General features: G+C 40.7%; 2 protein-coding genes across 2 annotated transcripts in view; one reads left to right on the top strand and one right to left on the bottom strand.

The window, feature by feature from the left end:
• The first annotated feature begins 919 nt into the window (after positions 1-919).
• rpl36 (ribosomal protein L36) lies at positions 920-10,314 on the top strand. Its single transcript, XM_039767056.1, has 4 exons — positions 920-1,024; positions 3,155-3,249; positions 8,678-8,812; positions 10,176-10,314. The coding sequence occupies exons 2-4, from the start codon at positions 3,157-3,159 to the stop codon at positions 10,263-10,265; spliced, it is 318 nt and encodes a 105-aa protein (XP_039622990.1). The 5' UTR covers positions 920-1,024; positions 3,155-3,156; the 3' UTR covers positions 10,266-10,314.
• A 1,358-nt stretch (positions 10,315-11,672) lies between these two features.
• lonp1 (lon peptidase 1, mitochondrial) overlaps positions 11,673-25,022 on the bottom strand; it is an 83,056-nt gene continuing 69,706 nt past the window's right edge. Inside the window, exons 16-18 of the mRNA XM_039767055.1 lie at positions 23,755-23,975; positions 23,175-23,339; positions 11,673-13,427 (exon numbers count right to left, since the gene is read on the bottom strand). Coding sequence (XP_039622989.1) covers positions 13,278-13,427; positions 23,175-23,339; positions 23,755-23,975 — 536 coding nt within the window. The 3' untranslated portion in view covers positions 11,673-13,277. The remainder of the gene's footprint in view (positions 13,428-23,174; positions 23,340-23,754; positions 23,976-25,022) is intronic.

The raw sequence follows: 25,022 nt of genomic DNA, 5'->3' as shown, positions 1-25,022 counted from the left end.
ATAGATAGATAGATAGATAGATAGATAGATAGATAGATAGATAGATAGATAGATATGAAAGGCACTATATAATAGATAGATAGATAGATAGATAGATAGATAGATAGATAGATACTTTATTAATCCCAAGGGGAAATTCACACTGGTACCTTTACCCAAGATGGTTCAGAACTGGTTGCATTCCTTTTGTTTTTGCAAGTGGAGTCCTGACATGTGAAGTAACTCGCTCCTTGTCACATGATGTAAGAATTGGGATTTAAACCCACAACCTCACGGGCTGCAATCCAAAGCCTTAACCACTATGACACACTGCATATGTAATGGCTATTCATTTTTAAGTACATGTATAATATGAAAAAAGTTCAAGTTTCTATTATTTTAATCGCCAACATACCATTTATAATGTTACATTTAACTTCCTATATCACATCAGCCGTTAATTTATAATGTTCTTTATTTTTTCTTTTAAAGGACACTTTACTTTTTTAAATACATTTTAGGAATATTTGAAAATCCTGAACATTTAAAAAATGATATTTCTTATATTCTATCATTGACGTGACTTGATTCTATCATTGAGGTTGGCAGAAATAATAAAAATACATTTTGAAAAAAGCAAGCCGCCTTCAGCCGCTGTTATTCTGTCAGAAGCGGTGACGTCACTGAACCGCTCAAATCAACGGGTTCTTTTTGAACTATTTTAAGGAGAGGCCCTGATAATGTTTTCCATTATCTGCAAAATACTTTACACTAGTAATTTGTAACTGTTTTACAAATGCGTATGATGGGTGTGTACTACGTATCTTTTGGTAATTTAAATAAAAACACCTGAACACTTTTGAATTTAAAAGATGCGTGCATTTTACACGCTCTGACGGAGGAAGGACCAAAGGAGATACGTTCCGCTCTCCGACCGCTAGAGGCCGCTGTTTTAGAACACATACCGCCTGCCGCGCTAGTGGCGCATATTGGCTTCTTCCGGTTTTGCTCGCTCTTTCCTGTGTGGCCTCCATTCGAAGGGAAAGTAAGTTATATGAGATCGGAGAAAGAAATCTGTGTACAATCACAACCATCGATAATTTTAAGACTTGTTTAATATTGGCAGGGTAGAGTTCATGTTGTAATAGGTCTATATAGAGTTAAATGATTTGAGTTTTGTTGTGGATAAGCGACGGTTACTGTGTTTGAAAGCACGAATGTTAGAATGGATAGAGTTAGGAGTTTAGCTGTTGTTTCACGCCAATAATTGCTAAGAGGACAAGCAGGCAGTATTTTGTTGCAGAAGGTGCTTGTACTTCGTCGGCCCGTCGTGGCACGTTTTCTTTTTAAGTGCTGCGTTATGATGGAAACCATCAAACCTACCGATTATTACATGCCGACGTGAAGCATAGCAGGCATGGTGGATGAGCAGTACTCTTTATTTCTGTAAAGGACTGGTCACTGGTTGGGCTTCTTAGGTACATTTTTAGCTTATAATGTTTGCGGAAAGTGTAGCAAAAGCGATTGACTGTCCCATTGTGACCGTGCTTCATTAATGAGTGGAAATGCGAAAAGTGTCATTAGTCGTTGATCACTAAAACACACCAGGCCTGGCTACACAGAGACAGTAACACTAATGTTGTACTGGGCAAATCCAAATATTTTATAAAATATATACGTGCTGCACATACCACTAAAGCACATATACGTTTTATATGTATCGGAATGGCATCTACCAGACCTCGAGTGTGTCTTACCTGACGTTTTCAAATTGAAAGCCCTGCATTATAATTGTAGACAGCATGGCACGATGATTATGGCTTTGGACTTCAAACCCGAAGGCTTGTGGGCTCAAACACCGCCACTGACGGTGTAACCATGAACATGTTACTTAACCAACCTGTGCTCCATTTGAAAAAAAACAACAAGTGTAACCACTTGTGCCACAAAAGTTGAAGGTTGCCTCGGATAAAGGCGTCAAACAAATAATCAGTAAGAAAAAAATTTGGTGCAGATAAAATAATTGCTTGCTTAAAGGCTTGGGAAGTGCAGTGCCCAACAAGTACTACAAGAACATTTGACAAAATACATTTTAACCCTACTTTCCTCTTTAGCTTTCAATCTACTTCTTTCTGTACTTTTGCTGCTCACTTATGTTGACTATGGTAATACAGAGCTAAGAAATTAGACCAAGTATTTCAAAGTTTTGGTCTTCAATTTTTGCTAGTGTTTTGCGACCTGTAGCTTGTCCCTTCTCCTGATTGTTCTTTCTTTAACTGAATGTAAATCATTCTTCAATAGCTTGGACTTTCCATTATGTAAAGATGTCCTATAAAGCATTGGCAGTTGTCTTACTACTCTGCATGTTGCACCTTGCAGTTTTTAACTTGACTGGAATGCAGACATAGTTTTGTAACGGTGTCATTTGCTCTCTTTTCACACACTGAACTTGCCAGAACTCAAGTACTGTTTTTCTGCTAATACTAGAAACTATGCCACCGTGGTTCTTTTTTTTTTGTTTCCATTAATTTGTCTTTTCCGAAGCATGCTGGATACAGTCAAGGAATTTTTGGCCTGTTCAACATCATCGTATTCATTGAGTAATTTCATCCTGTATTGTGTCACAGATGAGCCATCTGTATTTGAAGCTTTATTTTACTACACAAGTTCTCTTTACTAGCATGTGGAAAAGTTGCAAATTGTAGTCTTGATTTGTTTCAAAGACCATTTCAAGGAGTCCCTTCTGATACATATGCTTAATCGGCTTTACGTTCCTAATTTGTCTGAAGATTAGTTCAAGTAATGTTTTATGCAGCTATGATTTGAAGTGAAAAATACACTGTTGTGCCTATTTACTCAGGAATATGTTTAACTGTGAAGTATGGAAATTGTTCTTAGAAAAATATTTGAAATTGAACAACAGACACCTTTCATCAGTATAAATGTCAGATTAAATAACGCAAAAAGATTAAGAGTTCTTAATGAAGAAAGGTTGTTTGCGATTGTTGGATTAATCATTATTTGGATAGAGGAAAAGAAAAACTTGACCAATACAGGACTTGTATATTGTGCAGTATTTTAAGTAGAGATTTAATTAGACTAGGAAGTAACTGGTTAGCTCATAACCTCTTAAAACATTTTTTGTTACCACATAATCATTTTTGTTTCATTTCAGATATGGCAATCCGGTACCCCATGGCCGTTGGCCTTAATAAAGGCCACCCCGTGACCAAGAATGTGAGCAAGCCAAGGCAGAATAGAAGAAGAGGGGTAAGTGAGATTCACATTATTTTGTACAACTTGTGTCTGCCATATTCAATACTAGCTGTCCCCTGCGGCTCTGCCTGCATAGTAGTGAAATGGGGCAAACTTCAAAAATCAACAAACAGGCACTAACTAAGCAGAAGCAAGGTGCGCTCCAAAATGTGGCCAGAGGTAGACCAATTTGATTGGAGGCTGGAGCATGAGTGAGGAGGGCCCTGTCTCAGATTAGCGCAAATATATCGCTGCTGCAAGTGTGATTCTTAGTGCAATGACAGAAGTCGCAGAATCACCCAGAATGTTCAAGCAAATGGTAGGAAAAAACCTGATCTAAATCCATTAGGTAGTTCTCTCATGAAAAGCGGACAGAGAGACAGACGTTGGATTTTATGTATTTATAGATAGACACCTGGGAAATTTCAAATTTGTAGCTGTGTTGTAATACTTGGAAGGTCCCCCCCATCTTTAGTGGTGTATTTTTGGTGCTTAAAGTAAACCTAATTGGAGGGTAAAGGAAGAGCTGCATGCAAAGAATTAAATAGATACTGGTATTTTATTTCTGAAAAATGTTAGTACTTTGAAAAAACAAAATCATATTCCTGTTCCTTTCTGGCCAATTCCCCCCATAAGCTGTAGTCAGGTGTTGTACCATGTTAGCCATTATGGATGCAGTGAGAAGTCAAGCAAAATGACACCTTTTTTTTTTGGCTAACTGAACTTTCGAGGCAACTGAGGCCCCTTCCCTTCTTCAGGCAGGTTGTAAACATAAAGAGTCACAACCTGGTTTTCCACTGTGTTTGTGTAGGATTTGGACACCAGTGGTCAGCCTAGTTGTAACTTGGTCATGGGTTTAAGATTTCTGCTTTATAATCATGGGAATGGCTTTCCATTTACTAGTTGCCTTGTATACAGGAATTCACTTTGGTGTTCTTGTGTTTTATGGGATTGGTGTCATGTTTCTTTAGATATTACTTATGATATTATTATATATTTTAGATATTACTTATATTACTATATATTTTAGATATTACTTATGATATTACTTATGAGCATACCTGAAAATTGGGAGTGTAAGATTTATGTAGTATGCCGTGGTCAAAGTAACGAAGAGCCCACCAACACAGATCCACTGCTGCTGAATAAGCTTAAGATCATCTGAATGCGCCAGTTTGACAACTGCATTTCTAAATGAAAACCCAACATAGCCATGTTCTGGGCATATTTCATTTTTGTGTTATTTTTAGCATATCCATTATCACATACATCAAAGTTTGTGTGGATTTTTAAAGACCTTTGTTGTTATCGCCATAGTAACATAAAATGTAATCAGCTGTCTTGACCTAATCTGTTCATAAGAAGAAATCCAACCTGATTGGGCCAAGAAGTAGAAACAATGAATGTCTCTTTCCTTTTTTGTTTAAATAGCTTTTTCTTGTGAGACTTTTATGCGCTGATGTTAGAGAATTGCAGTTTGCATTATTTCATGGCTTAGAGAACTTAGCAGTCTTTTGAATATATTCATTATCAATCTGTTAAAAATTCATCATGCATGCAAAAGAAGAAATACGTTACAGTGCATGAGTAACATTAAATACATCAATAGCTAAACTTGATTTTAACAGTTTTAGCAGAGTCTGCATTACGTACACAAAGTACATGCCTTATAAATGGCAGCTGACTGTCCACCCTCTTTGCTGGGCAAACTAATTACATAGATATGACTGCCTATTTTATGGAATTCTTTTTAATTCTCATACTCTTTATATCTGCACTTACATTGCATCTGGAAAGTATTCACAGCGCATCACTTTTTCCACATTTTGTTATGTTACAGCCTTATTCCAAAATGGATTTAATTCATTTTTTTCCTCAGAATTCTACACACAACACCCCATAATGACAACGTGAAAAAAGTTTACTTGAGGTTTTTGCAAATTTATTAAAAATAAAAAAAAACTCAGAAATCCCATGTACATAAGTATTCACAGCCTTTGCTCAATACTTTGTCGATGCACCTTTGGCAGCAATTACAGCCTCAAGTCTTTTTGAATATGATGCCACAAGCTTGGCACACCTATCCTTGGCCAGTTTCGCCCATTCCTCTTAGCAGCACCTCTCAAGCTCCATCGGGTTGGATGGGAAGCGTCGGTGCACAGCCATTTTAAGATCTCTCCAGAGATGTTCAATCAGATTCAAGTCTGGGCTCTGGCTGAGCCACTCAAGGACATTCACAGAGTTGTCCTGAAGCCACTCCTTTGATATCTTGGCTGTGTGCTTAGGGTCGTTGTCCTGCTGAAAGATGAACTGTCGCACCAGTCTGAGGTCAAGAGCACTCTGGAGGAGGTTTTCATCCAGGATGTCTCTATACGTTGCTGCAGTCATCTTTCCCTTTATCCTGACTAGTCTCCCAGTTCCTGCTGCTGAAAAACATCCCCACAGCATGATGTTGCCACCACCCTACTTCACTGTAGGGATGGTATTGGCCTGGTGATGAGCGGTGCCTGGTTTCCTCCAAACGTGACGCCTGGCATTCACACCAAAGAGTCCAATCTTTGTCTCATCAGACCAGAGAATTTTGTTTCTCATGGTCTGAGAGGCCTTCAGGTGCCTTTTGGCAAACTCCAGGCGGGCTGCCATGTGCCTTTTACTAAGGAGTGGCTTCCGTCTGGCCACTCTACCATACAGGCCTGATTGGTGGATTGCTGCAGAGATGGTTGTCATTCTGGAAGGTCCTCCTCTCTCCACAGAGGACCTCTGGAGCTCTGACAGAGTGACCATCGGGTTCTTGGTCACCTCCCTGACTAAGGCCCTTCTCCCCCGATCGCCCAGTTTAGATGGCCGGCCAGCTCTAGGAAGAGTCCTGGTGGTTTCGAACTTCTTCCACTTACGGATGATGGAGGCCACTGTGCTCATTGGGACTTTCAAAGCAGCAGAAATTTGTCTGTAACCTTCCCCAGATCCTGTCTCTGAGGTCTACAGACAATTTCTTTGACTTCATGCTTGGTTTGTGCTCTGACATGAGCTGTCAACTGTGGGACCTTCTATAGACAGGTGTGTGCCTTTCCAAATCATGTCCAATTAACTGAATTTACCACAGGTGGACTCCAATTAAACATCTCAAGGATGATCGGGGAAACAGGAGGCACCTGAGCTCAATTTGGAGCTTCATGGCAAAGGCTGTCAATACTTATTTGCAAAAACCTCAACTAAACTTTTTTCACATTGTCATTATGGGGTGTTGTGTGTAGAATTCTGAGGAAAAAAAATAATTTAATCCATTTTGGAATAAGGCTGTAAGATAACAAAATGTGGAAATAGTGATGCACTGTGAATACTTTCTGGATGTACTGTAAATGAAAAAAGGATTCTTTATGCACAAATTAACAGGTTTAATATACTGTCACAAACTTGGTAGAAATTCTGCACTAGATTCATGTTCAGTTTCATAGTCTCTTATTTTGTAGATCAAGTAGCACATCAATAGCGACTTCACGTGTCTCCCACAAAGATGATCAGAAATTCATGTGAACACAGTGAAGTGCGAAGGCGAAACATCCATCGCTGCCTTCAGTTAAAACTGATAACATTGAGCAAAACATTTCTAATTTGTAGAAACATGGCGATTTAAATGTTTATCAATGCATTGCTAGGTTTTTGGATGAATTCTGTTACAGTGGCGTCGTTCATTATTTCACATTTATTGCCACAAGATCATTCCTCAGGTTCTGTTGCATTGCAAGTAGGATCAGATTGCAGTAATTGAAGCCACTGAGCCTACTGGCAGCATTTTTTAAACATCTTTGGTTTCGGTGATATTTGTATTCAGGCTAAAACTGGGTTGTGGCTTATTTAGCTTTTGTTTAGTGTATTTGTTGCATGTAAAGTTAAAGCAATTCAATGTGTGCGTGAGTTCTGGGCGAGCCTACATTCTATGCCAAGTTAAACTTTCCTCATCCTGTTAGTGGCGATACTGAGATTTACTTCTTAAAGTACAGAAATCTAAAGCACTGAGTCATAGTTTATTTTATCATTAAAAAGTGAAATGAAAAGCAGCTTTTCGACTGAATTCATTAGGAAAGAAAATATTCAGTAATGAGTGAAAACGCTCAGCGGCAGCACTCCCCCAATTACAACTCCTCTACTAAAGTGTAAATGACTGAAAATTCTCCTTTCTAAGCCGTGCCATAGAGCCAATTTTAAATTTGAAAGTTAATATTTTAACCATGGCTTAGTTTTATTTTCTTTAAGTCCTGTAAGTATTCAAAATGCGGCTCTTAACATGATGTAGGCAGGTACACTATGCAGGTGCACGTATGTATAAGTTCCGAGAAGTTCATGAGCAGTGATGATACAAGTTTATTAACTAAGCTCTGAGGTAATAGGCAGCTGTTTAGCAGTTTCTTACACAGACCTCAGTAGGAGCGCAATAGGAGTTTATATGCAGTTTTTATTCACCTCCTTTGCTTTACCGCCCACCGAGTGCGACTCGGGCTCAGAATTGCATGTTGTTACGGTTAGCCTTGAGTCAGACTCAGGGTGACGTTTAATGATCCCCTTTACAGGGTTGAGGCTGAATAACACTCGGGACCTTTTACCAATAACTGAGGGGAAAGGTGCATCTTCAATTTAAATGCACAGGATTATGGGAATTAATTCTTTTCTGTTCTCCTCTACACTGAATTTTCTGGAAGTATTAAAATTTCAGTAAAAATGCACACATTTGGCGTATTTCGAGCAGACAAGTAGATTATGTGATACTTTCTTTTTTTTTTTCTCTTTCCCATGGACGTATTTCACTTTGTTTGCTGTTGTGCAGCATTGGTCACCATTATATTCCATTACATCCTAAACTGTTTCCACATGTTCTGCATGAAAGTCTGGGATTAATAATTTTTGTTAATCACCACTGCAAACTACATGGGAAAGTAACGTTAAAAAATAATGTTTGGGTGGAGTATTCCTTTAAGTTCGTTTTTAATGTAGAACCTTAACAACACAACTCCAGTTGATCAGGTAATTGTCAGAGTAATCATTAGAGTAATCAAATATTAATATAATCAGTAGTTCAGCCTTAAAAGAAGCAAAATATAAGACCAGCATGGCTCTTAGTGAGGCTTTGTCAGGCCCAACCTTGAGGCTTCCTTCTCTTGTGTGTTTTTGGTGCGGCAGTTTTTAAACATTTAAGGTGTGTGTTTGATTTCTTTGTCTTGTGACATGTGTATGTCAGTTCCATGTTTATTTTCTTTTGATTTATCATACATTTGTGCCATTGATTTATGCATTTATTTATTTTTTTAATATTATTGTATACTTTTGTTCAATGTCCTGTAGATGGTATAATTTGGCAATGTGCTATACACAGTAAGTATTGGATCAAAATGCTGCAAATACTGTTTAATGGTCATCTCTGAAATATTTTTTTTCGCCCCTCCTGCAGCGCCTAACCAAACATACCAAGTTTGTCAGAGACATGATCCGTGAGGTGTGTGGCTTTGCCCCTTACGAAAGGCGTGCAATGGAGTTGCTGAAAGTGTCCAAGGATAAGCGAGCACTCAAGTTCATTAAGAAGAGGGTGAGTTCCACCAGTTAGAATTGAATTTTGACTGAAATAGGGTTGTCTTTGCTTGTCCGTATTCTCCCAGTGGACCAAAATTAGAATAAGCGTGTGAATTGTATTCAGAGAGTGTATATTCAATTACAATAGTGCTCCGGTGTCCATAAAAGAGTTGATATTTAGTAGGTTTCGGCAGGACAGGTAAGCTTATTAACACGTCCCAGATACAGTTCAGTTGCACTGTCTTTTGAAGAATAAGTTTTGAGGTTAGTACTGAGCTTATGGCAGACTTTTCCATTTGTCAGATACTTGCATTAGTAGCTATCCTTTAAGCGCGAGTAGGTTTTTGTAATTAACTTCCCATGGAGTAATTTTGGTAGTAATGGTATTTTACATTTCTGCTAAAACGAGTGGTCACAAGATGAAAATCGTACCCGAGTGGTAAAAGCAGGCAGAGGTTTGTTCGGACCGGTGCTTTAAGTTGCTCATCTGAATTTGATATAACATATGTAGAAATACAACAAGGCTCATTGTATGTCCTGTACATGCGTGTTGGGCTCGCTCCTCCTGACAAGGCGAGAGGCGCACCAACATCATATGACACTGGAGCTGCTGTGCCACCTCTCTCTGGGTTGAGAGGAGTCCTCTCAGGTGGTTTGGGGATACAAGATGGTAACTGTTCAAGACCTGAGCCGGTTCAAGAAGACTTAATTGTGCGAAGCAAGATGCGCAGGAGAGATTAAATCTGTCAGATGTCCATGGGAAGAGTAAGGGCATTGCCCAAGAATTGAGTAAAAGTTTAGATCGGGTAGCCTGATCAGAGAGTTGCTACTGCAGCTTTTACCAGGGTGAGTGATGGTAGTGAGGATGGTAGTATTTAAAATAGAAAATTGAGACCGTGAATGTGAATGGCATTCTAGCCATTTGGAATATAAAGAAAGTTTGAATATAGCTGTTCTTGTTACAGTCTGCTGTGTTTTACGTTTAAGTTTACTTGACATGCACAGAACTTCAGAGTGGAAAAGCGTAATGTAAAAATCTGTTTCTGTGGCGTAGGGATCTTCAATGTTTTAAGACTTAAATGACCCGACTTTCTCTAGCAAAGATCAAATCCAAAGAGGATTTGCACAAAGCCCGCTATTTGTTACGTATTGTTTTTGCTCCTTCTTGCCAAGAATTGGGGTGAAAAATTTTATAGATTTTGAAAACACGGATTGAAACGCTTGTTGGTTTGCTGTACACACTCTGGCCTTGAGCTGTAGTGGTGGATGTCGTTCGTTTATGATGCAGTTAAAGAGAGGAGACGCTGACCGTGTATTTATCCTCTCGATCCTCCTTGGGCACATTTCTCATTTTAATTTCTTTGTAAATCTCTCTCTAGGTTGGAACCCACATTCGTGCAAAGAGGAAGAGAGAAGAACTGAGCAACATCCTAGCAGCCATGAGAAAGGCAGCTGCCAAGAAAGACTAATTTCATATGTTACTTAAAAAAAAAAAAAATAAAACTGTGGAAAAAAAAATGTCGAGTTCCTGATGTGTTGCTTTTTCAGAATTAAGTGAAAAAGGGCCACTGATGTCTTTTCTATGTTATGTATGTAACGTAAATTTACAGGTGACACTTAGATTAGCATGTATGATAGTTAGCCTGTACAGAAGTCAGATATGTGGACAAGAAATGATAGATTTAAAAGCCTTTAACATGAAATGTAAATTATTCAGCGTAATTTCTTCTTAAAACTGGTAGAGTGGAGCTGGAAAATGCACTTTATGAGGAAGACGAGGGAGTCAGTCCTAATAAACTGAGCTCTGCAGCTAATTGCAGTCTATTGAGAGACATTTATGATGCTCTAAATTTGTCATCGTTGTCAATTCTTGACCAGATTAACAGCTGAGGAGCTGAGCAGAGCCAGTCCAGCATGGCAGCCCAGCAAGTTCTGAGCCCTTAATATTAAAAAGCTGCCCAGACCTTTCTAAATGCCACATTTACTCTTTCGTTTAAAAAAAAAAATTTCAGTTCATCAAAAAGTTGCAACTGTCCATAAACTATAGCAATGACTTTTTATAAAAATATTAATTTGTTGTAGTAGTTGTAATCAGTGAGGGACGTCCAAACCATTTCTATGTAAGTGTTTATATATAAGGGTGGCGCAGTGGGTAGCGCTGCTGCCTCACAGTTAGGAGACCTGGGTTTGCTTCCCGGGTCCTCCCTGCGTGGAGTTTGCATGTTCTTCCCGTGTCTTCGTGGGTTTCCTCCCACAGATGCATTGGCGATTTTAAATTGTCCCTAGTGTGTGTGTGTGTGCGCCCTGCCCGGGGTTTGTTTCCTGCCTTGTGCCCGGTGTTGGCTGGGATTGGCTCCAGCAGACCCCCGTGACCCTGTAGTTAGGATATAGCGGGTTGGATAATGAATGGATGTTTATATATATATATATATATATATATATATATATATATATATATATATATATATATATATATAACATAACAGACACAGGGGGTCCAGAGGGTATTCAGACCCCTTCACTTTCTGCACAAATTGATAATTTGGTGTGTTTGCTGTGCTTATCAAAGTGAAAACCTGTTTTCAGTTTTTAAAATTTTTTTTTTATGAATTTGCCAAAATTTGAAATCTCTTCATCACGGAAGCGTTCGGACCCTTAGCTCTGTACTTGGTAGAAGCCCCTCTGCCAGCACTTGCAGCCTTGTGTCTTCACAGGTAAGTCTCTACAAGCTTTGCACTCGTGAATTTGGGCAGTTGATCCCATTCTTCCTGGCAGGTTCTCTCCAGCTCTGTTACTCTGCATTGTAAGCGTTAAAAGATGTGCGGCGGTAGAAACCGCAATTTGCAGTATTTGAACAAAAAGAAGTAAAGAGAGCCGAGTTTCAAAATGTTTCATTATTATGTTAATGAAATTGCAGTTTCCAACAGAGTTACAATCGAGAGGCCATCTGAATAGCTGCTTCTTAGTCGGCTGAACAGTAATAATATTTTCAGGGTCGCATTCAGTTTTACAATTTCATAAGGCGTGTTTTCATACAACACTACACCCAGTTCTCGATGTTAGACACGATTATCTAAAAGTGAAAAGTGTTTTAATTTGGGGAACACCCCCATTCAAAATGGCACACACAATTCTAATTGTCACGTGGAAACGCTTACAGCCAATTTCTTAACCTGGACAGCAATGTCTGAGCACCACAAATGGACAGCAGGTTAGTCCTCCTGGTTTGGACCACAACGGAGGCAAATACTGCTCAGAGATGTGTAAGGATGAGAGGAGGACCACCATGGGTGAAATGTGGGCTGTTCTGGGCATATAGTCGTCAAGCATGGCACAATTACTCGTAGGAATGGCACTAAAAGTCACACTAGGATCAGAATTTGTCCCACTTCAGCATAAGACATGAGAAGTAGCCGTGAAGCATCCTACATCCACTCGCAGCTGGCAGTAGATGGCCACGACTTCATGACACCCTGAACGCGGGGTGACGTTTTCTAGTTTCCTGATCCTAATGCTAAGGCTGCACCACAAAGATTGTAATACAATATATATTTTTTTATTTTGACGCTTTGCTGAGAAATTTGCCTTTTTGGGGTCTGAGTCAGCCATTCTGCAATATTCAGATTAAGGGTCTTACTCAATGGCCCAACGCAGAAGGACCAGTTCTCCCTAAATTAGAACATGGAATTGAGTGAAATGCACAGAGTGACCCCTCCACTGAAGCAGGGGCACCACACGGATGGGGAAAAACTAATGAAAGGAATCTCTGCTGTCAAGGTCAGCCCTGCTTCGTGGTGGCTGCAGTAAGAACAGAAGAGAACAACGCAGCACGTTGGTTTAATAAAAATGGACTTGTTCAGACGCAGTAATCGCAGAAAAATAGGGAATACATAGTTTAATATTAAAGCTGGACAGTACTTGTGTTTTCTTTTAAATACAAAAATTGAAATTTACTATACAGCTAAGTGCTGAAGTCTGCACTACGTAGTAGCATTACCTTTGATTTTTCGATTCTAGCAACCAGTGATCCCGGACCCTCTGGTGTGGGGTATGGGGACACACGCACCTAAAAAAAATGGGGTTTGAGGCTCCATCAGGGCATGAATGTATAAACAGAATGTCTGCCTTCCTAACTTGGAGCATCCGCCTTTCAGTTCCAAAATGATCCAATTTTTGTATCCCGTTTTCCATAATGAGATGCTGAAACGTGCAAAGATGGTTTTAAAAATGTCACTGCCGCAGACTTAATTAAGGCAGCTTCCAGATCGACGGCCTTTACTGAGCTAAAGGAAGTGATGTCTAAAGCTATAAGGCTTCACGGATTCTGTAAGACTTTAAAAAAACAAAAAGGGTCCTTCCGGTGCTCCCATCCCTCTCGTGGTCCTTGAGTTCAGCACAACACTTGCAGACAGAACTGTAGACCCACCCTTGGGTGTTGTGCGGGTGCCCCTCCCAGACCCTCGCCAGGTTTAAAGGACGACTCAATCTGTAGAAAACACAGTGTCATAGATCTGCCGGTAGTGTTCCACAAAGTGCACCTCCAGGCCTTCAGTGATGAACTCGGGAAGGTCAGAGTAGTCCTTCTTGTTTTCTTCTGGCAGGAGGATACACTGCACTCCGGCTCTCCTTGCCTGGAAAAAAGAAAGCAGAAGTGGGGGGTAAACTGGAGAGAACTTCATTTGTCCCCAGGAGGAAATGTGCCTTTTACAGAAGCTCTTGAGATAAATAAATAAAATACCAGGGCTGGGAACTAATAAAGAAAAAAGAAAAAAAAAATTAAAGTTCTTAGCGTTTCATTTTTTGGCATTAAAAAATTACATTTATATTAAAACTCAAAAATGTAATACAGTGGACCCTTCACTTATGAACTCAATTCGTTCGCGGGGGCTGGTTGTAACTCACATCTCAGACGATCTCACCTGGACCACCAACACCACCTCCATCACCAAAAAGGCCCAGCAGCGTCTACACTTCCTGAGACGACTGAAGCGAGCCAACCTGTCCCCTCCCACCCTCACTATGTTCTACAGGGGCACCATAGAGAGCGTCCTGACCAGCTGCATCTCCACCTGGTTCGGAAACAGTACTGTTGCTGATAGCAGGCGGCTTGAAAGGATCATCAAAGCAGCTGGAAACATCATCGGAACGTCTCTTCCGCCACTGCAGGACACCTTCCACAGACGCTGCATCAAAAGGGCCTCCTGCATCGTGCTCGACCCATCTCTCATCCTTCACACGGACTTTTCACGCTCCTTCTTTCTGGCAGACGCTTCCGCAGCATCAGGTCTCGGTCTTCCAGGATGCATGATAGCTTCTTCCCACAAGCCATAAGAATCTTGAACTCACTCCCAGCCATCACACTTCCCCCCCCACACACACCTGAACTGTGAAAGAACTATGTTGCACAACTGCACTTTATACGCATCATGTCACTTGATGCACAATACCTCCTGTAGTATGACTGTACTGCTGCTAACACCCACTGGACTAAGATTATATGCTGCCGTATAAATGCTTGCACATGTTTATGTGAACCTTGTACACATAAATAACCTGTAAATAGTATTATATAATATCTGTATATAGAAACCTGTTACATTATAACCTTCTACCTCCTGCACATCCAATGCATAATGTCACTTTGCACCTGTTTTTGCATATTTGCACTCATGTTGAACTTGGTACTTGAAAATCACCAGGGTACAGTTTCTGTCATAATGTAACATATTGTCAATCTCAACTGTTTAAGAATACGGCATTCTGACTTGATTTCTACCTCTTCGTCTTCTTCTAGTTCTAACTTTATTTAAAACTCTGTCTAGTTTAAATGCATATTGCACATTCTCTAGTTTAAAATGTGTCACTTATTTATTGTCTATTTCATAGGCCTATTTATTCTATATTCTCTGTTATGCTGTTCTATGTTTGTCTGCACTGAAAAACCTGGAGCCACGTCATCTCGTCTCTCTATGTACCTGTACAGTGTATAGCAGAGATGACAATAAAGCTGACTTTGACCTTTGAAGTTGGTTATGAATTTCCCATAAGAAATAATGGAGATTATTTCCAATCTAACATTTATATCATCACCTGAGGCCTCATGTATAAACGGTGTGTACGCACAGAAATGTTGTGTAAGAACTTTTCCACGTTCAAATCGTGATGTATAAAACCTACACTTGGCGTAAAGCCACGCACTTTTCCACGGTACCTCATGCCTTGTCGTACGCAAATTCTCCGCTCGGTTTTGCAGACTGGCGGCACCCAGCGTCAAAGCAGTGCTACTGTTCCTGTGTGGTTACTCCTTATTTTCCTGACGCGGCTTTATAAATACACAGAAACTAACCACATATTGTTTATTAGTGTAATACATCTGACTGTAATTAACTCGTAACAATATAATGGTCCATTGAACAGCCATAGTATTCCAAATACCATAACTGCTTTAGCGTTGTTACTCTCACTTCTTCTTCTTCTTCTTCTTTCAGCTCCTCCCTTTAGGAGTTGCCACAGCGGATCATCTTTTTCCATATTACTCTCACTGCACCACTCGGAGTATTTATATCACTGTATCTGAGTGTGAATCACAGCAGCAGCTGATCGGAAAGAGAATTATCGGTATACGGCTTCAAGGACACGCTGTCTCAGCCACTGCAAAACGTTTTAAAGCCTTTCCTGTACGGACCTCTCGGTTCAGAAACAGTTTCATCCCAAGAACTTTAAATGCACTCAATCAATTGCTCCTTGTAGAACTGTTAGGACTTATAAGTACAATCACCTCACTGTAAACTTGCACTACAGTTATAATATCTCACAACCTGGGCCACTTTATAAAGCGTATTTACATATGATGACGATATCATTTTTAAGGTGAAATGCAGCAAAATATGTTTGTTAAATTATACACACAAAACTTTAACTTCATTTAAATAATCTATATTCTTCACTGGGAGTGTCGTGAAGGATAGAATAATTAAACATGTACTACGAAGATATTTCAATGTTCATTAAACGTTTTGAAGAATCGGCGCTAAGCTTACAGATGGCATAACGTCTATTACAGAGCTGATTGTGTGGCGATCGGTTACTTGGGTAAAGAAAAGCACTGACTGCAGTGACGGCTACGCCAATATATATTGAATATAAAACAGAAAGATAAAATAACAACACAGCTAGAAACGCAGCGACAAATGACGGCCAAAGTTAAATGCTTGTGTCATGAGCACGAGACGGCTATGCTGTGTTTGCAACGGACGTGGCCATCCACCGTGCATAAGCTACCTTACTGACATTGGCGGGCGAAGGAGCCACCGATTCTTCCTCTGCCCAGTGCCACCACAAGCCTAGAGCCGCCCGGGAGTACTGCTGCAATAAATTATTTCATCGAAGTGAAACACATGTTTAATAATGTGCTTTAGCTCCTATCATCATGAAAATGACATCACATATACATCTCAGTATTTTAGTTATTCAGAGAGCTGTAATATCATGAATGTAATGGACTCTGTGTCCAGTTGGAGGAAGAGAGCCGGTTTAAAAAGCAAGTAGTGATTCACACACATAGAGGACATACGAGTAGAAGATCAAATACAAAACAAAGCATTTAACGTGCTACTTTAATTACGATGTGATTTGAGAAACTGGTTAATTAAACGATTTTAAGATGACGTTTATGATGTTCTACTTTAATGACAAAATAAACTACGTGATTAAAGTGGAAATGTCGAGATTGAAGTTGACATTTTGTGCTTTTTCCTCACCGTGTGCCTTTTTTTCTCTGTACCCTAATAAGCTTTCATATGACACTCAGACAGTGGGCTACGACTCGGCTTTTCACAGTGACTTTGATATGTGACTTCTTTTTTATTTCCGACACTGTGCGACTTTGTGAATGTGAGCTTTCAAGTTTCTCCAACACGCTATGCCACTCGATCAACTTCCTTTTGTTGATTATACCACGGTTTATTTGAACAAATAGTATGTTTTTTCCTTTGCCTCCACTTGGTATTCGCTGAAATTCTTATATTTTCCCCGTGCTTTTCACAGAAGGCTGCGCTTAAGGGCGATTTATATTGATTTGCATATTCAAAGAGGCGTAATTCTGGGAGGAGTAGGGGCGTTACATAATGCACGTGCACGAGCGTTAGTTTTCACGCTGATCGGGATTTATGTAGCGGAAGAACGTTGAAGTTGGAGTACGCACAGATTCCTGCATCTGGATTTTTCTGTGCGTAAGCACATTTCAGCTTTTGTGCTTACGCCATGTTATAGTGCGAGTTCTACGCACGGCGTTATACATGAGGCCCCTGGTCTGCTTATTTCCACCTACGTAATATTAAATCACATCCGCCCCTCCTTCACTCCCCATACCACTGCCAATCTTGTTCACAGTCTCATCTGGACCATTGCAATTAACTCCTCTTTGGTCGCTCTAATAAATCTCTCCATAAGTTTCAGCTAGTCCAGAATTCTGCTGCCGTCATCATTACTCAAACCCAATCTCTTCATTATATTACTCCAGTCTTGCAGCAGCTTCATTGGCTCGATTAAGTTTCGAATTGATTTTAAGATTCTGCTATTAACATTTAAGGCCATTCATAACCTCGCCCCTCCATATCTGTCTGACCTTCTTCATGTTGCCATTCCCGCCCGTAACCTTAGATCCTCTTCCTCCATCCACCTGAACGTCCCTCTCGCCCGTCTAACCACCATGGGGAGCGGAGCGTTTAGCTGTTCTGCTCCCAAGCTCTGGAACTCGCTACCTACTGAGCTTAGAAATATCGAATCATTTTCAACCTTCAAATGTAAACTTAAAACGCATCTGTTTAAAATGGCTTTTTCTTTATGATTACAGTGGTTTTGTTTGGTTTTAATTTTTATATCTTCTGTTTTTTCTGATGTTTTAAGTTGTTTATAATGTGTCTTTTTATTTATTTATTTATTGTTTGTTCGGTGTCCTTGAGTTCTCAGAAAGGCACCTTGTACAAATAAAATGTATTATTATTATTATTATAATGTGCTCCGAACCTCCCACAGCAACACTTACTTACTTAATCTTTTCATAATTAAACAGGGTTGTATAATGTGCATAATTTACCAAAAACTCCAATAATTTTTCTAATGTACTAACCAAAAAGTTATAAAAAATGCCTATCCTACCAGAAACAACACTTTCACACTGTACTCACCATTTAAGTTGACATCTTTGGCTTGCAGTAAGGGAGGAGGAGGACAATGAAATGGAAGGTGGTTATTGTTTGGAAGGAGCTTCCTTATACAAATCTTTTCTTTGTTAATTTGTCGAGATGGTGGATTTCGACATGCTGTACATATTAGCAAGAACGCCACTCTCATAGTTCCGCACAATTTCCTTCTTCGTTTCGTTTGTGATCGCTTTCTTTACCTTTGTTACCTTCTCTTCCTTCCTTAGCTTCTTTTCTAGCTCTTATGGGGCCATTTTGATAGCAATTATCAAAATAAATATCAATATAAATCACTGCACTGACTGAAATTACATCCACAAACACATGTATCTGGGGTCCGACTGACGCTTACGAACGCTCTCGGCTGTTTGTTTACAATCGCACAAGCGGATACACGTGACCGCATTCGAGTCGTAACTCAAGATGCTGGTCGTAAAATTAATACAAAAATTTTGGTCATAAACCAAGGTCTTTGCATGTTAGGCTGGTCGTATATCGAGGGTCGACTGTAATCTCTTTATTTATACTAATAAAAGGCAAATCCCTCATTGACTGACCGACGGACTGACTGACTCACTCACTCACTCATCACTAATTCTCCAACTTCCCGTGTAGGTAGAAGGCTGAAAATTGGCAGGCTCATTCCTTACAGCTTACTTACAAAAATTAGGCAGGTTTCATTTTGAAATTCTACGCGTAACGGTCATAACTGGAAGCTACTTACGTACATATATACGGCCATAGCCTGCAACTCGGTCGCCGTGTGAGGCGGAGTTGCGTCCCACATCGTCACGCCTCCCACGTAATTGACTGCCTGCCCATATAAGGCCGTCCGACGGCAGCAATCCAATAGACACGCTGCCGCTAAATATTCGCGGGTGAAGGACTGTGCTTATGCAAACGAAGATGAGATGGTCAGGGATAGACTAGTGTTTGGCACAAACTCAGCGAAAGTGCGAGAGAAACTTTTAAGTGTCGGGTCTTAGCTAACATTAAATAAAGCTGTGGACATCGCAAGATCGCACGAGATAGCACAAGCACAGCTGAGAACCTTCGATGCATGTACTCTGAGCGGCTCACGTGAACTGACTGTGAACGCAGTAAACAGACAACAAGCAAGAGCTCCAAAGAGGGCTGAACAAAAAACGCATTACACAATTGAGAAGGCAGCAAAAGAATATGAAGCGAGTGACGCATACAAGCATATTCATAAGTGCAGCTACTGCGGAAACAAAGCACGTGGTGGAAAAAGTCAATGTCCAGCTAAAGGAAGACAGTGTAAAAAATGTGGTAAATTAAACCACTTCGCTAAAGTTTGCAGGACTGGGAAAGGTAAACCGGTGCATGCAGTATGTGACGTCTCAGATAAAGAGAAAGACGAGTTGTTTATTGATGCAGTAAGAAAGGAACAACCCTCTGAATCTGAACAAGCCTTTGTAGACATATCAATAGGAAAGCAAGGTGTAAAGCTTAAGTTTAAATTACGTTCATAGACACGCTGCCGCTAAATATTCACAGGCAAATCCACAACTTAATACCGGCAATGCCTGTTAAACATCTTAGATTCACGAGTACCGATTTGGGTAGTAAACACTTCGATGAATGAAACCTCTTATCTTTACAACGGTTGACAAACACGCAATGTGAACACAACACATCCTCCAAATACGAACCCGTCTGAAAGAAATAATGATAATCAAATCCTTGATGACAGCAACACTCAATTACAATAAAAGATAAAAACTGGAAGTTATTCTATAATCAGGTCTTGAAGTTCACGCTGCCTTACTCGAACATATCCGGCCTCGTACTCTTGTGTTCTTCACCATAGCTGATTCAAGGCTTGACATCCCATTCAGAAAGAACTCGGACCCCTTTACTTTTTTTTTTACACTTTTTGTTATGTTGCAACCTTGTGCTAAAATCATTTCATTTTTTTCTCTTATTCAAGCAACACTCAGTACGCCAGAATGACAAAGCGACAATAAAATTTTAGATTTCATTAACCATAAAAGGAACAAAATATTACCTTGACACGAGTATTCAGACATTTTATGCAGTACTAAGCTGAAGGCCCTCAGGCAGTGATTCCCGCCTGGTGTCTTCTTGAGTTTTGACGTTACAAGCTTCACACACCTGAATTTGGGGGATTTTCTGCCCTTCTTCTCAGCAGCTCTCTGTCAGATTAGGTGAGACTGTCAGTTGACAGGTATGTTCAGGTCTCTCCAGAGATGTCTGATTAGCTTCAGGTCTCGGCTCTGTCTGTGTCACTCAGGGACATTCATAGAGTTGACCGTAAGCTACTCTTGTGTGGTCTTTGCACTGTGGTTAGGGTGAACCTTCGGCCCAGTCTGAAGTACAGAGTGGTCTGGAGCGGGTGTTCATTAAGGATGTCTCTGTACTTTTGCTCCGTTTAGCTTTCCTTCAGCGCTGGCTAGTCTCCCAGTTTCTGCCACTGAAACAACAACCCCACAGCCACAACACTTCGCCATTGGAATGTTGCACAGGTGATGAGCAATTCCCGGTTTGCTCCACACATGATGGTCAGAATTGAGGCCATGCAGTCCAACTTTGGTTTCATCAGTCCAGGGAATCACAGCCTAGAGAGTCCTTTAAGTGCCAGGTGGGCTTCACATGTCCAGATCAGTAGAGTGTTGCAGTGGTGGCTGTCCTTCTGGAAGATTCTCCCATCTACACACTGGTTCTCTAGAGCTCAGCAAGAATGACCATCAGATTGTTGGCCGCCTCTCTTCTCCCGATTGCTCAGTTTCACCTGGTGGTCAGCTCTAGGAAGAGCTGTGGTTGTTCCAAACTTCTTACATTTAAGAATCATGGAGGCCACTGTGCTCTTGGGATCCATCAACACTGCAGGAATTTTTCTGTATATTTCAGCCACATTTGCTCCTCAACACACTCCTGCCTCTAATCTCTACAGGCAATTCCTCCAACTTCAAAGCTTGGGTTTTGTCATCTGTGGGACCTTTTATAGACAGGTGTGTGTCTTTCCTGATCATCTGCAATCAACTGAATTAACCACAGGTGGACTCCAAGTAACGTGTAGAAACATCTCAATGATGATCAATAGAGTGGGATGCACCTGAGCCAAATTTAAGGTGTTACAGTGAGTGTCAGTGAGATGTTTCAGTTTCTGATTTTTAATAAATTTGCAAAAATTCCTAAAATCCTGTTTATGCTTTATCATTCTGGTGCAGTGAGTGTTGTTTGATGAGGGAAAATAATGAATTCGAATGATTTTACCACAAGGCTGCAACACAGACAAATTTGTGAACAAAGTGAAGGGCTCTACATACTTTCTGAAGGCACTAGATGTACCCACATCCATTGAGGACATCTGATTTCTTCCAACAATGTTTCTTCAGAGAAATAAATGCCTGGCTTTGTATATTAGCAGCCATTTTCTGCCTTACTTGGGGATGGTGGTAAACCTAGTCTCGCATTAACTGATGATGATCGCCACCCCCCTTACCCTCAGGGGTTGTCCGTACCTTATTAGGGGCTGCCTGAGGTTATATTACTGCACGTTTCTCTCTGCTGTACCCCAAGGCTGTCTGGCCTCCCATCCCTCTGTATTTGTTTCAGTCGTACTTTCTTGGCCTCATACACTTCTGCTGTGGTCAGCATTATTGGTATTCTTGTTTTTTTAAGTATATCATGTACTGTACGATATCTTCAGAAAGAACTGGAAATATGCCAACTTTCGATCATCATAATGGCATTGTCAGTAAGGAAGTATTAAACTTTTATACTATATCCAAACACATTTCGCTTCTAATTGCTATTGTTTGATTCGCTGCTGCACAAATGAGTATATACAGACCAAAGCTCTTTTACTGAGCACTTTTCTCAGCAGATATTGTTCAAAATAAAACTAAAATGCACGGGTGCCAATCACATTGACCACAATTGTATTGGTTTTCCTTTGCCGTACTTGAGGGGTGCCCTGCCTAAAAACCTGATGAGTTTACTGCCATCATGCTAGAAGATTCATGGCCTCTTGTTCTTGCGTTTTTTCTTTTTGCTTTACTTACAGCTCGCTGGCCTGCTTTCTGTCCTACTCCCGGACCTACAAACCGGTTAGCTCTCTTATTCATTTTCCAGTCTTAATTGGGGGCTATTTCTAATTTTCCCCCAACAACACCTTGGCTTGTTTCACAAATGAGTGGTCATTCAGTCTGCCTCATTTACACACTGTGCTTCAGTTTCCTTCCAAAGATATGCAGATTTGGTGCCGCTAAAATGGCGCCAGTGTATGTGTGTGCTTGTATTCACCTTGCGATGAGCGGAGACCTCGTCCAGGGATTGTTTCTCACTCGTGCCCAATGCTTGCTGGAATGGACACATCCCTGGATTGATGGATTTAATCAATAAACATCATTTTCAGAGATATTGAGGTAAGGTGTCATTGAAATTTAATTTCGATGGCAATCCACAACACAGAGAAGCCGAGCATGTTCTCACAGTGATAATATCTCGCACTGCCACCTGGTGGATTCCTCCAAATTTACGTAAAGTACGCGTGCAAGTATAAACACTACAACGCATTTGTGTAGCAAGGGCGTCCGCTGCAGCATGCATCGCGTGAAGTATAAACCCGGCCTAACCCTATCAAGGGAAACAATCTGCACAAATCCCGGGCAGGGACACCTCATGAGTGGAGTGGCTTCTAGCTCCTGGTAAGGTATCAAAGTTGAGGTAGCTGGCCTTGGCCAATGTTGACATATTGTTGCTTTGCATTTCAGTTAATCTGTACTGAGTGAATGAGGAACAGATAAAAGTTTTGCAGGACATGCGTGTGAATCAAGGCTAACAGTTTAGACATTTGCAGTATTAACTTGTCAATCTTTCTGGACACTTTTACACCACAAAACACAGCGGTCAGCCAAGAAATGTACTGTAAACACTGTACGTCATTAGTTTGTCAAAGTTGGCATGTTTTGAAAGCATTGCTCTGGATAAAAATCCACCATCTGGGAGTCTGCAGTCATGACACATGTAACAATTCCAAATACATTACTCCAAGATTACTTAAGACTTAATCACATCCTCTCTCTTCACTAGTGGTCCTACATTCTCAGTGCTTGATGGTCTTTTGGATTCTAGTTTCTGTTTGACACAATGTAATGTGGGAGACTTAAACCTCCGTGAAGGGCTTACCGCAATGGTCTTCTCCTTGATTCCACCCACTGGCAGTATCTTCCCAGTTAAGGACACCTCACCAGTCATGGCTACGTTTTGTCGGATTGGCTTGTTTTTAGCCAGAGAGAGAAGTGCTGTGACGATAGTACAGCCAGCGCTGGGACCATCTTTTGGGGTGGCACCCTGCCAAAACAGAAAAAGAATTGTACTGACATTTCCACTAAAAGCAGACGAAAATATGAAGGCTGAAATAAAAAGCAAATGTGCAGACTTCCTGTAAAGTGACTCCAAGCACCCTTGGAGTATTTTAGAAAAATACAGCGGAGCCCCCAGAAAAGTCAAAAGATGACAGATGCAGGTGCCACGTTTCACAGCAAGTGGCCAGACTTGAATTCTCAGTCAGAGAAAGCAGCATTTGTCTTTTTCGTATAGTTGATTTATTAAAATGTATTCTTTGCCCGCTTGCTTATGGACAACTCCTCAAAAGTTGCAGCTTGTTTAGGTTTCTTATAATGAAGATTAACTACGGGTGACCTGCCATGGAATCTGAGACAGTGTCAAGCTAACAAGCTTAAGAACACCGTGCCCAGGATCTTACCTCAGGAACGTGCAAGTGCAGATGGGATGATACCAGAAAGTCATTTTCTGGATCCTCCTTCATTAAGAATGACCTGGCGAAGGTATAAGCGATCTTTGCACTCTCCTTCATGACATCTCCCAGCTGTCCCGTCACTTCCAATGACCCTTCTTTGATCTCCTCCTTACCTCTTTTGGCAAGTGGTCTGCGTAAGGATGTCTCAATAAACAAAGTGGAGCCACCTGAAAGACAATAGCGAGGTTGTGAAGAGAATAGATTATGGTGTCCATGCTGTACTTATTATGACTCTTGACATTCTCTTAACTGAAAATGGGATGTTTAGCCAGCATTCTAAAGATTATAAGTTCTTTTCTTTCTAGCAGATTTTCCTGTAATATTTTATTAAGAAACCCACATTTCTTTATCCACTTTACAAACAAGTAAATGGCATCATCAACCAAAACTTTAGCAGAATGAAACACGGTCTTTCCTAACGGAAGGATGCACATTTTCTTCTCTGTTCACAGTGCTTCTTCTTCCTTCTGTGTCTAGTCAAATACAAAACTTCCAGAAATTTGCAGCTAAGATGGCTTCAACATTGGTTTATTGGATGTCTTCCATTGTGCAATGATGGGCCAGATCAGCAGGTGATTAAGATCTTGGACAGCACCATACTCTCACAGAGCATCCACATCAGCTAGTAGGAGACCCCATGTCTGCAAGATGGTCTTGCATCTTGGCACACCAACTGTAATGCAATATAGAGTTCTCCACAATGTGTAAGGCAGATCGCGGTCAGGGGTCAGTTCTCCTTTAACTCTTTGAGGATTGAATATTTTTTCCAAAAAACATAGTTTCTGAAAAGCAATGGTCTCACACAGAAATCAACATAAAACGTCTGTTGCTGCATGCTGCGGCTGCCAGTTTTCCAAGAATGTGTGGCAGGCTTGCTGCCAGGCTGTCTTTCACGTGGCTGGAGAGGCAGCCGCAGCAGCGGTCACGGTCACAGTGCATTGTAAACTGGTTTCTGCCTCTTATCATTGTTAAGTGGCAGTCCTCCTGGCGAACATGTGCCGTAGGCGTGTCAGCTACACGAACCTGTTCAGCACCACGATTAGCTGGGGACCAGTCAGCTGAAGCTGGAACCTCACATTCATTTTCGATGACTTGTATCAAAATCGGAGTCTGACCAGTCATAGTCCAGTTCAGAGATAATAGGCAAAGCTTGGTCCACGGAGTATTTTGCTTTACACATTTGCTTTGACCTCTTGTGCCATTTTTACAGTCGT

The sequence above is a fragment of the Polypterus senegalus genome, chromosome 10 (genome assembly GCF_016835505.1).
Source record: "Polypterus senegalus isolate Bchr_013 chromosome 10, ASM1683550v1, whole genome shotgun sequence".
Taxonomy (NCBI): Eukaryota; Metazoa; Chordata; class Cladistia; order Polypteriformes; family Polypteridae; genus Polypterus; species Polypterus senegalus.
Note: the sequence above shows the minus strand (reverse complement) of the source record. Positions and strands in the feature narration are given on the sequence as shown.

Excerpts from the sequence above, each read along its gene's own strand:
- rpl36 (XM_039767056.1), top strand. The coding sequence starts at position 3,157 with ATGGCAATCCGGTACCCCATGGCCGTTGGCCTTAATAAAGGCCACCCC. Across the intron at positions 3,250-8,677 it reads GGCAGAATAGAAGAAGAGGG|CGCCTAACCAAACATACCAA; the intron begins GTAAGTGAGATT and ends CCCCTCCTGCAG. Across the intron at positions 8,813-10,175 it reads TCAAGTTCATTAAGAAGAGG|GTTGGAACCCACATTCGTGC; the intron begins GTGAGTTCCACC and ends ATCTCTCTCTAG.